Genomic DNA, 12,780 nt, shown 5'->3' with positions numbered 1-12,780 from the left:
GACCTTTAAAATAGGAACAAAATTAGTATGTACATAACAAGTCTAACATTTAAGTCTTTGCGAAGAACTTTTTGTAATCTCAACTGAGCCATTTCTAAAGGGCTCTCAAGCTTCTAAAATTGTAAGTATCAGACACACCTTTCCAAGATGAGTAACATATTAATACTGTTCAGAAGAAGAAAAGTTAGAACTGCCTGGACAAAGATTGGTGAGCAAAACTGTATTTAACATGAGAAATCTGGGTACCATTCATTCCCAAAATTATTCTACTCTCCCAGCTATTAACAACAATCTAGAAAATCACAAAACAGCCTAGACCATTATAGTGGCAAATAATGATTGAGAGTGCTGAATCCTAACCACTAGACCACCAGGGTAGGCAGATAATGATTGAAATAGACCTTGAAGACATCACTGGTGAGTGCACAAAGTATAAGAACTAATTTCCCACTGCATATGTTACCTTTTTGACTTTTTAAAAATTAATATATAATAGTTGTACATATTTTGAAGGTGCATGTGATATTTTGATACCTTATACAATGTGTAATGACCAAATCAGGGTAACTGGTATATCCATCAACTCAAACATTTATCTTGTCTTTGTGTTGAGAACATTATAAATCTTCTCTTCTAGCGATTTTGAAATACACAATAAATTATAGTTAACTATAATTTCTCTATTGTACTACCAAATACTAGAATTTATTCCTTCTATCTAAGCTTACTTTCATAGCCCTTAGCCAACTTCTCTTTACCATTGCACCCTTTCTGTGAGTACCTTGGTGAAGCAGAAAGGTACTACATGAAGAACATGAAGACTTTGATTTTGGTACTGAACCTGCTATGCAAGCAACTTAGGAACCTGAGCCCATCATTCAACTTCCCTGGGCCTGTATCTTCATCAGTAAGCTAGTAATTTAAATGCTTCTGCTTCCTATTCCACCAAGTTGTTCCAAGGCTCAAATGAGATACAATTTGTGTCTTACAAATCACAGAATTTTATCCAAAAGATCAAATAAATGCAAAAATTGTGAAATGACAAAATACAATTTTGTATTAATGTGTTAAAGTAAAAAAGATGGTGTAAATAGTCCTGTAAATTAAAAAGTAGTTGCAAAAACTCTTCACTTTATAGCCTCTAAAAGCTCTCAAAAGTACACAAGCATTCCAATGGCACCCTGTCTTCCATTTTTCATTATATGCATGAGGAAAAAACAAAAGGAAGGCTCCAACCATCTCAAATTGTACATTAAAACAAATTATTAACTTAAATATCCATTCATCTCAATACATAAATTCCTCTAATTTCCCATATATCAATTGGCAAAACTAAATGTTAAAGGATATTTATGTACAGGGATTTGGATATTTGAGTTGGCTAACTTCATACTGAATGGGAAATAAACATATCTATAAAATGCAACAGAGTATCTATTACCTTAGGTGAGTAAAAAGAAAAGAACATAAGCCACATACAAAAAAATACGTCTGCCTTGCAGTTTATTTTATATATTATCACTAATAATATAAGCAAATATTCTTGCTTTCCAGTTCATTCTCAAACTCCTAGGTTAGCCAGCATCTATTAAACTCAATGTTATAAATAAAAAACCAACCCTAAGAGAGTAAATAAAAGATCAGAGAAGTCCCATAGCTATTAAGATATAAAGTTATATGAAATCAAAAACAGAAAGGTTTACTTACTCAACCCAGTGTTTCTTCCACAATAGTAGATGTCAGGATATCTAGCATTACAGTGAGCCAAGTACTCTGAGAAATACTTCTGCTTCCAGAAATGAGATTCTTTTAAAGCATTACTGAGATAAAGAAGGTATCCTCCAACCAGAAAAAAAAAAAAAAAAAGAAAGAAAAGAGTCCCTAGTGCTACATGCTACAGGGAAGGCAGGGTTGCCCTGAGAATGATACAAATAACAATACTGATACCTAGGTACTCAGAGATAGGCCAGCAACAAGATGGGGTCCTAAACCTAAACTGTTCTACGCTGAACTTCAACTTTTAAGGAAGACTGAAGCAGAACAAAATTGGCTATGCTTCCTGGTAACCAGCAGTAGCAAAGACAGATCCTCTCTGAAGAAAACATTGCCAATTTAGAACACAGAACAAATACAGAAAAAGATCAGGTAAAGAGCTGGTAATTAGAAATCACCAAGCACACAATGAAGGGAAGCCACTATGAGTAAAAGTTAAAAGAAACAGCAGATTTGAACTACAATGGAATAGAAATGTTGGACTTTAAAATATATTATAAAGAAAAGTTAACTATTGATTAGCATTTGTACCCTTCCTGACTCAACAATTTTACTTTGAAGTACATATCCTAGAAAAATTCTTGTTCTTGTAATCCAGAACACATGTACAAGAATAAAAGCAGATTAATTAAAAAGCAACCGATATGTTCATTAATAATAATTAAGTAAATTCACATAACAGTCTTGCAGCAATATAATCGAATGAGCTACAGCTTTATATAAATCTTAGAGCCCTAAAATTGCATGGAAAGACAAAGTACAATTCCCCCAAATTTTTTTAAATGACAAATGTCATAAAGATCAAAAACAAGAAAACCAAACAATAAAGTGTTTATTCATGCAATTTTTATTAAAAAAAAATTAAAGGTAAGGGAATGAATATTCTCTTTAAGTGATTACCTCTTGGGGGAAGAAATGGGGTGAGGTAAAAAGGTAACAAAAATAGACACAAGTTATGGAAATGCTCCAGTTTGGGGGCTGCATGACAGCAAGTCATCAAGATGACCTCCAATGACCCCCATGTCCTTTTATTTATCCCTTTTTGTAGTCCTTTTTCACAGTGTACCAAGGCTAGTCTGTGTGATCAACAGGATAGGACAAACGTGATGGTACATCTCTTCTGAAATAAGTTATAAAAGACACTGCAGCTTCTGTCTTGGTGACCCTCTCTTTCAAATCGTTAGCTCTGGGGAAAGCCAGCTGCCATGTCAAGAGCAGTCCTATGGAAAAGCCACATGGTGAGAAACTGAGGCCTCCTGACAACAGGTAGGAAGGAACGGAGGCCTCTTGGCAACTGCCATGTGCACAAATGAGCTTGGAAGTAAATCCTCCAAGCCAAGCTTTCAAATGACTTCAGTGCCAGCAAACATCTTAATTAAAACATCATTAAAGACCTAGAAGCAGAACCTCCTAGCCAGGCTAAATTCCTGACCCCAGAAATTGAGTGAGATAATAAATGTTTGCTGTTTTAATCCACTAAGTTTTAGAGTAGTTTACTGCAGAGCAGTAAATAACTAATACAGCTTGGAAAGTTAGTTCCTGGATACTCATTATAGGGTTTTATTTTATTTCATGTAAGAAACATGTAAGTTATACACATTATTTTTCAAGTATCAAGTGTATTTCAAAGGGGAAATGAAATAGCAAAAATGTCTCCACACATTACTCACAATATCTGGTTCTTTAACAAATAATTCTTTTAATTGCCCATAAGGAAATATTTTAGAGGAGGAGAAGAAAAGCTTCAGATCAAAATAAATTTTCAGATATTCTAAACTATAAAAGAGTAAGAAAAAAGCAGAATAAAAATAATGGAATTTTAGGACTAGAAATAATAGTCCCAAAATTAAAGGAAATTTAAAAATGATCTATAACTTTCTTACTTGGTGGAAGAGAAAACAGATCCAGAAAGATTAAGTCATTTGTCTAAAGTAGACTTTATTTTCTAAACTTCTTTTACTAGAGCATGGTAGGCATAAAGGATTAAACATTTACCTAATGCCTTTAGTGGTCCAGATCTGTTCAAATAAATGATACCATATTCCCAAAGAAAAACAAATTTAAAATCTGAAGTTTTAAGTACTTTCTTGAAAACGTACTGCTTCCCAAAAAGTCTAGAACCGATGGCAAAAAGTGACTAAAGGTAAAAATCTAACAAAGGGATGATCAGCACAAATTCTAACTAGTGGTTTGTCTCTTGGTATGAAGCAGGGGGGTAGAAAGAAGGTACAAAGTTAGATGCAAGTTATTGGCAATGTTCCAATTCTTGGGTTGAGAAGTGAGTTCATGAATATTCATTACATTTTCATGCTTTATTTCTTATCTATAACCTATACTGTTTTGTGTCTATATAGTATCATACTTGAAACAAATAAATTATATATCTTTCACATAATACGATTCTTCAACAAGAATTCCTTTGACACGACTATGAGAACATAAAGAGTTTTTAAAGAATAAGAGGCTTTAAAAATGGCTCTGCTGTCAAGGAAACAGGAGAAAAAATTAGATCTCAGGTCCAAATAGGTATTCTACACTAAAGAAAATTGGTTAGACACAGCTCTTGGCAAAGACTGCAAAGTACTGCTGTAGTATTACAAATTCCAAGTTCTAAAATGAATGTTAGTTCAAATGTGGAAAATATATGGTACCATAAGTATTTGTGTTCCATGGAGTAGCTAATTTTAAAATAATTTCATCAATTATTTTGTACCTTTTCACAGAAGCTACTTTTAAAGTATTATGTAGATTTTCTTTTCAGAAATATATAAAAACCAAGAGTACCAAAAGCCACAGTTCTCCATAGTCAACTATTATATATATATATTGCATAAGTAAATAAAGGTAGGCTCTCAATTATCCATTTAAATGTTTAAAGAAAGTGGAAAGACACTATCTCATTCCAAGACTTAATATAAAACTAGAGTAATCAAAACATCATAATATTGCTGAAAGGACAGGCACACAGATCAATGGAATAGAACAGAGAAGCCAGAAATAGACCCAGGTGTAAGTAGTCGATTGATTTTCCACAAAGGTGAAAAGGCAACCCAAATCAAGAATGAGGACTAGTCTATAGAACAAAAGAACTAGATTCTTGAATAAACGAACAGCTTTTTTTCTTTTTAAGGGAGGGTCTCAGTCCATTACCCAGGCTGGAGTGCAGAGGTGCAACCGTAGCTCACTGTAGCCTCGAATTGCTGGGCTCAAGCAATCCTTTCACCTCAGCCTTCCAAGTAGCTGTGACCACAGGCACAAACCACCCCGTCCAGCTTGACTTTTTTTTAAAAAAGAGAAGATGAACTATTATGTTTTAAAGGAAACTTAAGAGCTATAACAACAAAAATGTCTGTGGACCTTGTTTGGATCCTTAGTGGAATAAACCAACTCGAAAAATATCTCTTTCTAGACAACTAGAAAATTTTAATATGAATTTGGTAGGTAATATTAGCAAGTTATTTTGTTTGGTTGTGATAATGGCATTATGGTTACAATGTCCATATCTGTTAGATATTCATTTCCAAGTGTTCATTAGATAAAACATAATGTCTAGGATTTACTTTGAAATAATGCAGAAGAAAAGGGAGGTGATCAAAAAATGAAACAAAATTGGCTGTTGACCATTTGCTGAAGCTGAACGATGGGTACAAACAGTTCTTAACTTTCTTTACTCTTATGTATATTGGAAAGCTACACAAAAAAGTCTTTTCTTTTACACAAAGAAACTATGACCATAAAAAGCATTTTTTAAAATTATGGAACATGAATAAGGTAAAATACAATGCAACCATTAAAAGATACCCTGCACTATTTTATTAAATGGGAAAATGTTCATGATATGGGAACAGATAATAATAATTAGACTTCCAGTTTGCACTCCAACATAAAAAGAGCTTGGAAGTTGTTACTTCCATCCTCAAACCAAGATAAAAGCTTAACAAGCTAAAAATCAACAACTCTGCTTATCAGCACCAGAGAATTCAGGTCACAGGGCAAACCACCATCAGGAAAACTGGAGACACAGGCAAATTCAGAAAACCCAGCTTACTGAGATAGAAGCCCCCAGAGCCCAAGCAGTTAGAACACTTAAACAGTAACCAACAAATTGCTAGAGGCTGAATGTGGACTTGTTTCATCTTAGGAGGGCCCAATCTTAGGAGGAGACTCCAACACTTTTATAAGTTTTACCTCCAGAATTTCCTACCACACAGGGAAGATCAGAGAAAAATCCCCTCATGCTTTGGACAAGACAAGGGGGAAGAAACCATTTTGAAATATGCCCATTCTGTTCTACTTAAGGCCTGCTCTGAAGAGAAACTACTTTACCAGAGCCTTGTCTGACCTAGGGGAAGAGTGATTAGACAGTTGGAACTTCTCTAGCTTTCCCATCTCAAATAAGGGAAGGAAAAGAAAAAAAGAAAAAAAAAAAAGGCTAAAAAACTCTTCTGAAGGTCCCAACCCAGGACTCTGACCCACTAAAAAAATGGAGATTTAATAATAAGGGTACAGAACACTTCCCCTCCCCAATACCTTACCACTCCATCAACAGGGCTCCAGTATAATAACAATTACAGGTGAGAGCTGCAAGATACAAACTCTATTTAACAAAGAGTTTCTAAGGAAACTCAAAGACAACAGAGTATAAAAAAACAAGAACAGAGAGGAAACAGAAGCCTGTGATACCCATAGCTATAGTAAATAATAAACACGGCCTAACTCCTAACGAGATAAACATAAAACCTCACACTAAAAGCCTATTAATCTCACTTGCTATTATTACTCAATAGTATTATTTTTTACTTTCAACAAAAAAATTGCAACCCATGTTAAAAGGCAAGAAAAAGCACAGGCTAAAGAGACAAACATTAGAACCAGATTCATATATGGCAGAGATTTGGAGAGTACCAGACAAGGAATTTAAAATAACTATGATTACTGTGCTTAGGGCTCTAATGGAAAAAGTGGATAATACACAAGAACAGATGGTTACTTTAAGCAGAGAGATAAAACTCTAAAAAAGAATCAAAAGAAAATGCTAGAAATCAAAACCATCGTAAAAGAAACGAAGAAAAAATCAGTGACCTTGAAGATATGTCAATACAAACTTCCTGCACGGAAACACAAAAAAAGAATGAGAAAAATGGAACAGAGTATCTAAGAACTGTGGGACAATTACAAAAGATATAACATGCATACAATGAGAACTCGAGAAGAAGAAAAAGAGAATAAGCAGAAGTATTTGAAGGAGTGATGGCTGAGAATGTTCTAAAATTAATGACAGACACCAAACCACAGGAATCTCAGAGGACACCAGGCAGCATAAATATCAAAAATCTCCACCTAAATACATCATACGCAAACTGCAGAAAACCAAAGACAAGGAGAAAATCTTGGAAGAAGACAGAGGGGAAAAAAAAAATGCCTTACCTATAGAGGAATAAGGATAAGAATTATGTCACACTTCCTTTCTGAAACCATGTAACCAAGAGGAAAGTGATGTGAAATACAGGCATATCTCATTTTATTATATTCCACTTTATCATGCTATGCAAATATTGTGTTTTTCACAAATTGAAGGTTTGTGGCAACTCTACATCAGGCAAGTCTATCAGTGTCATTTTTCCAACAGCATGTGCTCACTTCATTTATCCATACTGGCATTTTTTAACAATGAAGTGGTTTTTAATTAAGGCATGTATATGGTTTAGATCTACACATAATGCTATTGCACATTTAATAAACTACAGCATAGTGTAAATATAACTTTTACATGCACTGAGAAACCAAAAAATTTATATGACTTGCTTTATTGCAATCTTAGCTTTATTGTGGTGATCTACAATCAAACCTGCAACATCTCCAAGATATGCCTGTATTTAAAGTGTTGAAAGAAAAAAGCCACCAACAGGGAATTCTGTATCCAATGAACTTATCCTTCAAAAGTAAAGGAGATTAAGAGAATAGAAAGACAAGCTGTTGAGGCAAGTCAGGGACCCCAAACAGAGAGACCGGCTGAAACCATGGCAGAAGAACGTGAATTGTGAAGATTTTATGGACATTTATTAGTTCCCCAAATTAATACTTTTGTAATTTCTTATGCCTGTCTTTACTGCAATCTCTAAACATAAATTGTAAAGATTTCATGGACACTTATCACTTCCCCAGTCAATACCCTTGTGATTTCCTATGCCTGTCTTTACTTTAATCTCTTAATCCTGTCAGCCGAGGAGGACGTATGTCGCCTCAGGACTATGTGATAATTGCATTAACTGCACCAATTGTACAGCATGTGTGTTTGTGCAATATGAAATCTGAGCACCTTGAAAAAAGAACAGGATAACAGCAATTGTTCGGGGAATAAGAGAGATAACCTTAAACTCTGACCGCTGGTGAGCCGGGCAGAACAGAGCCATTATTTCTCTTCTTTCAAAAGCAAATGGGAGAAATATTGCTGAATTCTTTTTCTCAGCATGGAACGTCCCTGAGAAAGAGAATGCGCACCTAGGGGTAGGTCTCTGAACTGGCCCCCCCGGGGCGTACCTGTCTCTGACGGTTGAGACTGCAGGGGTGAAATAAACTCCAGTCTCCCATAGCGCTCCCAGGCTTATTAGGAAGAGGAAATTCCCACCTAATACATTTTGGTCAGACCCGTTGATCTCAAAACCCTGTCTCCTGATAAGATATTATCAATGACAATGGTGCCCAAAACTTCATTAGCAATTTTAATTTCGCCTCGGTCCTGTGGTCCTGTGATCTCGCCCTGCCTCCACTTGCCTTGTGATATTCTATTACCCTGTTAAGTACTTGATGTCTGTCACCCACACCTCTTCACACACTCCCTCCCCTTTTGAAAATCCCTAATAAAAACTTGCTGGTTTTTGTGGCTTGTGGGGCATCACAGATCCTACCAATGTGTGATGTCTCCCCTGGACACCCAGCTTTAAAATTTCTCTCTTTTGTACTCTGTCCCTTTATTTCTCAAGCCAGCCGATGCTTAGGAAAATAGAAAAGAACCTACGTGATTATCGGGGCAGGTCCCCCGATAACAAGCCACAGACCGAAAAAAAAATTTCTAAAACATATATCTGATAAAGGACTTGTTTCTAAAATATACAAAGAACCCTTAAAATTCAAGAAAACAAACAATCCAATTTAAAAATGGGTGAAAGATGTGAATAGACATCTCAACAAAAAAGACAAATAAATGCCAAATAAGCATAGGAAAAAAATGCTCAATAACATATGCCACTAGGTAAGTGCAAATTAAAACAATAAGATATCACTACATATCTATTAGAAAACCTAAAATCCAAAATACTGACAATAAAAAATGCTGGCGAGGATGTGGAGCAACAAGAACTCTCATTAATTGCTGGTGGGAATGTAAAATGATACAATCATTTTGGAAGATAGTTTGGCAACTTCTTACAAAGCTAAACCTAGTCTTATCATAGCATCCATCCAGCAATCACACTCCATGGTATTTACACGACTTAAAAACTTATGTCCACACAAAAACCTGCACATGAATGCTTATGGCAGCTTTATTAATAAGTGCCAAAAACTGGAAGCAACCAAGATCTCCCCCAATAGGTGTATGAATAAACAAATTGTAGTACATTCATACCATGGAATATTACTGAAAAATAAAAAGAAATGAGCTTCAATCCCTGAGAATTCAGGAAGAAAAGGGGAGAGACAAACAGGTGAAGCACAGGGGATTTTTAGGGCAGTAAAACCATTCTGCATGACATTATAACAGTGGATACATAACTTTATGCATTTGTGAAAACCCATACATTTGTACAACACAAAGGGTGAATCCCAGTGTAAACGATGAACTTTAGCTTATCATAACGGCTCCATACTGGTTCATCAATTGTAATAAATATACCACTCTGACCAAAGATGTTAATAACAGGGGAAACTGTGGGAGGTAAAGTATAGAAGAATTCTCTGTACAATTTTTCTGTAAATCTAGAACTGCTCTAAAAAATAATCTATTTTTACAATAATTATTATGAAACAGGAAGAATATTAGCCCATTGTGTAAAACAAAAAAAAAAATTATGAATATGCAGAGAAAAAGAATGAAAGCTTTTATCGATGTGGTAGAATTATGGGTCATTTTTTATTTTTTCCTTTGTGCTTTTCTAAATTTTCCACAATGAACACAATTTACAGATAATGCTTTCGAAATTGAAAAAAATAATAATTTTTAAGTATTCAGAAAATTAAATACTTTTGCAAAGCTCATTCCACATAGGTTTGTAAGTAACAGCACTGAAAAATATAAGCTTGCTTACTTACCTTCAGGCATAACTGTCTGAGTCATCCGTGATCCCGCATTAGGAGCAATGGTGTTACAATGAATGTTGCTTTTCCTGCCTTCAATTGCAAGAGAATTTGCAAGGCCCAGAAGACCCAACTTTGCAGCACTATAATTGGCCTGGCCAAAGTTGCCATATATTCCTGAAGCTGATGAAGTCATAATAATCCTAAAAAGAAAATCAATCTCTCAATATCATCTTTTCCATAATTTGATAACATTGCAACTCTAACTCTGTTTTGGTACTACTGCACCTATCAAAAGCAACTATGTGTACTGTCATTAGCTTCTTACGATCATGATTTATGTAACTAAAATAATATTAATATATAAGTAATCTCTCAAAATTCAACTACAAGATTCAACTGTTTTAAAAAGATTCTCTGGCCAGAACCAAATGATCTTAGACTTATGCTTTATAGCCATAAAATAACCTGGTAACATGTAAGTTAAAATTTTAGCAAGAAATATTAAATCGAACAGTTCTAATTTTTCAGTCCTCATCACTTTGCCTCTCTCCCTTTCTGAATAATATTAAATGCCTCATTAAAACAATGCCATCTCAAAATCTGACCCAACCTCACTCACTCTACTTAGGCTAAGTAAAATAAATCATATTATTTATTTTCAGAAACTGTCAGGACCAGGATAAACCAGAAATCTCCAACAAAAACAGGCATCACAAGCAATTTGCTTCTATTAGGTATGTATGAATCCTAAATTAACAGGAATGACCTCAGCACTAGAGTGCAACAGAGGACATGGACTAAAGCATACTAGCACTGCCACAATGAGTTACTTATCTAGGAGCAATCATGAGGGGTCCTACAGTTCCTAAACAGTTTATAAAGACTAACTCACGTCTGACTAGCAACAGCCAGCAGGGACTAGCCATTCATCTCTCCCCAGCTGGTAAGACATGAAATAATATTCGGGTTACAGAATAAGGTATAGCCGAATCCTCAATGTGTATACTATCTTCTAAAATGCCAGAAACTAAGGCAGGAAGATTACTTGGGCCCAAGAGTTTGAGACCAGCCTGGGCAACAAAACGAGATACTGTCTCTACCAAAAAATTAAAAAATTTGCCAGGCATGGTGGCACATACCTGCAGTCCCAGCTACTTGGGAGGCTGAGGTGGGAGGACTGCTTGAGCCCAGGAGGTAAGGCTGCAGTGAGCCATGTTCATGCCACTGTACTCCAGCCTGGACAAGAATGAAACTATGTCTCAAAATAAAATAAAAATTGCCAGAGAGCAGCAAGAAAATCTTTAATAACAAAAAGAGGTAAAAAATAAATATAAAGCTTTCCAGCTCAGCCAATCTGTGACTAAATTATACCAATTTAATGAGGGTATGTGCCAAAACCATATGTTAAAAGCCTGTACATATTCCTCAATGTCATAAATCATTTCACAACACTTCACATAATCTTTCCCTGTACACAAGAACCCCCAGACACAACATCTTCAATCCCCCTTGACAACCACATGCAACTCTACCTTCCATACTTCTGTTTCTTCATGTGTTCCCATGCTGCCCGTGTCACTTGGAATGAACCCCGCAAATGAACTCTGTGGATTATATCTAAAACAATAAATTATTTTTATTAAATATTTTGTAAAAACTTAGGCATGTCTAAGAATCAACATAAGCAATGTTGTATTTATACAAAGATGTTCATTTTATACCTAATGTATAAAATTGCCTACTGTCACACCCCAATGAGTATTTTGCCTTTATTCCAGTTATGCTACTAATCAATACTTCACACCTAGAACTACAACAGCTTTCCTCATAATTTGTAAAATTAATGTAATGCCTATACACATCTAAATATAATGCTACGCCCTTATTTTATGCCTACTTTATAAAAAATTTTGCTAATATAAAATCCAAGATTTTTATAAATATAACTGGCACCCAACACTAACATCAGTTAAAGCATAATCATAAACCACATAGCTCATTAAGAAATATTTACAAAATACTCACTAGATCCCTATTGTTACCATTTGCAAATGAGTTAGTGAGAGGCCTGTTTTCACAGATTTCGATCTAACGAACAGACCACTTATGAAACATTCAGACAGACATTTCTAGATTTTAATTGTCAAGTTTTTTAAGCATTCTTACTTATTTTTGGTAAAACAAATGTTTTCATGTGTATATTAGAAGAAGAATGTAAGAGTGAAAAAAGGAACTAAAAAAAAGAAAGAGAGGGAGAAGGGTAGTCAGGAGTAGTGGCTTAGTAGGATGGAATCAGAGAAGGAAATACCTCAGTCCCATTGCAGCACCAAGAAAAGCACCAACATAGGCCGCCTTTGACAGCAAATCCTATCTTTCTCAGCTTCTTTTTTACCCCAGTTGTTACAAGGGAAGCAGAAACTAAAAGCTCTTCTTAGCTTAATTCTAAATCAAAGATACTAACTCTTCTTCCAAAAGACAGTCAGGCACTATTCCCCCAAAACACACTCTATAAACAATGATACAATTGTTTCACCTCAGTTGCCATGCCTCCCTCTGTGTCAGCCACCACTGTTCATTTTAGTTCTGATGGCCAATGAAAGTAAGCACAAAAAGGAGCAAAAGAAAAAAAAAATTCTTAACTGTGATTTGTTCACTATCTAAACTCAATCTTTCCAATTCAGAAAGAATGGAAAACTTTCCTATTTACTA

The 12,780-nt window shown here is 35.1% G+C and overlaps 1 protein-coding gene across 5 annotated transcripts in view; it reads right to left on the bottom strand.

Annotated features, from left to right (window-relative positions):
• HSD17B4 (hydroxysteroid 17-beta dehydrogenase 4) overlaps positions 1-12,780 on the bottom strand; it is an 85,438-nt gene that overhangs the window by 48,707 nt on the left and 23,951 nt on the right. For 4 of the 5 annotated variants that reach the window (XM_003310842.3, XM_003950608.3, XM_517892.5 and 1 more), the window contains 2 exons: positions 11,604-11,688; positions 10,084-10,271 (listed from right to left, as the gene is read on the bottom strand). In XM_003310842.3, the coding sequence (XP_003310890.1) occupies positions 10,084-10,271; positions 11,604-11,688 (273 nt within the window). Of the gene's footprint in view, positions 1-10,083; positions 10,272-11,603; positions 11,689-12,379; positions 12,568-12,780 lie in introns of those variants that run through there. The other variant, XM_009449546.4, reaches the window with a different exon arrangement.

Source organism: Pan troglodytes, chromosome 4 (assembly GCF_028858775.2).
Source record: "Pan troglodytes isolate AG18354 chromosome 4, NHGRI_mPanTro3-v2.0_pri, whole genome shotgun sequence".
NCBI lineage: Eukaryota > Metazoa > Chordata > Mammalia > Primates > Hominidae > Pan > Pan troglodytes.
The sequence above is the reverse complement of the archived record's forward strand: the minus strand, read 5'-3'. Positions and strand labels throughout refer to the sequence as shown.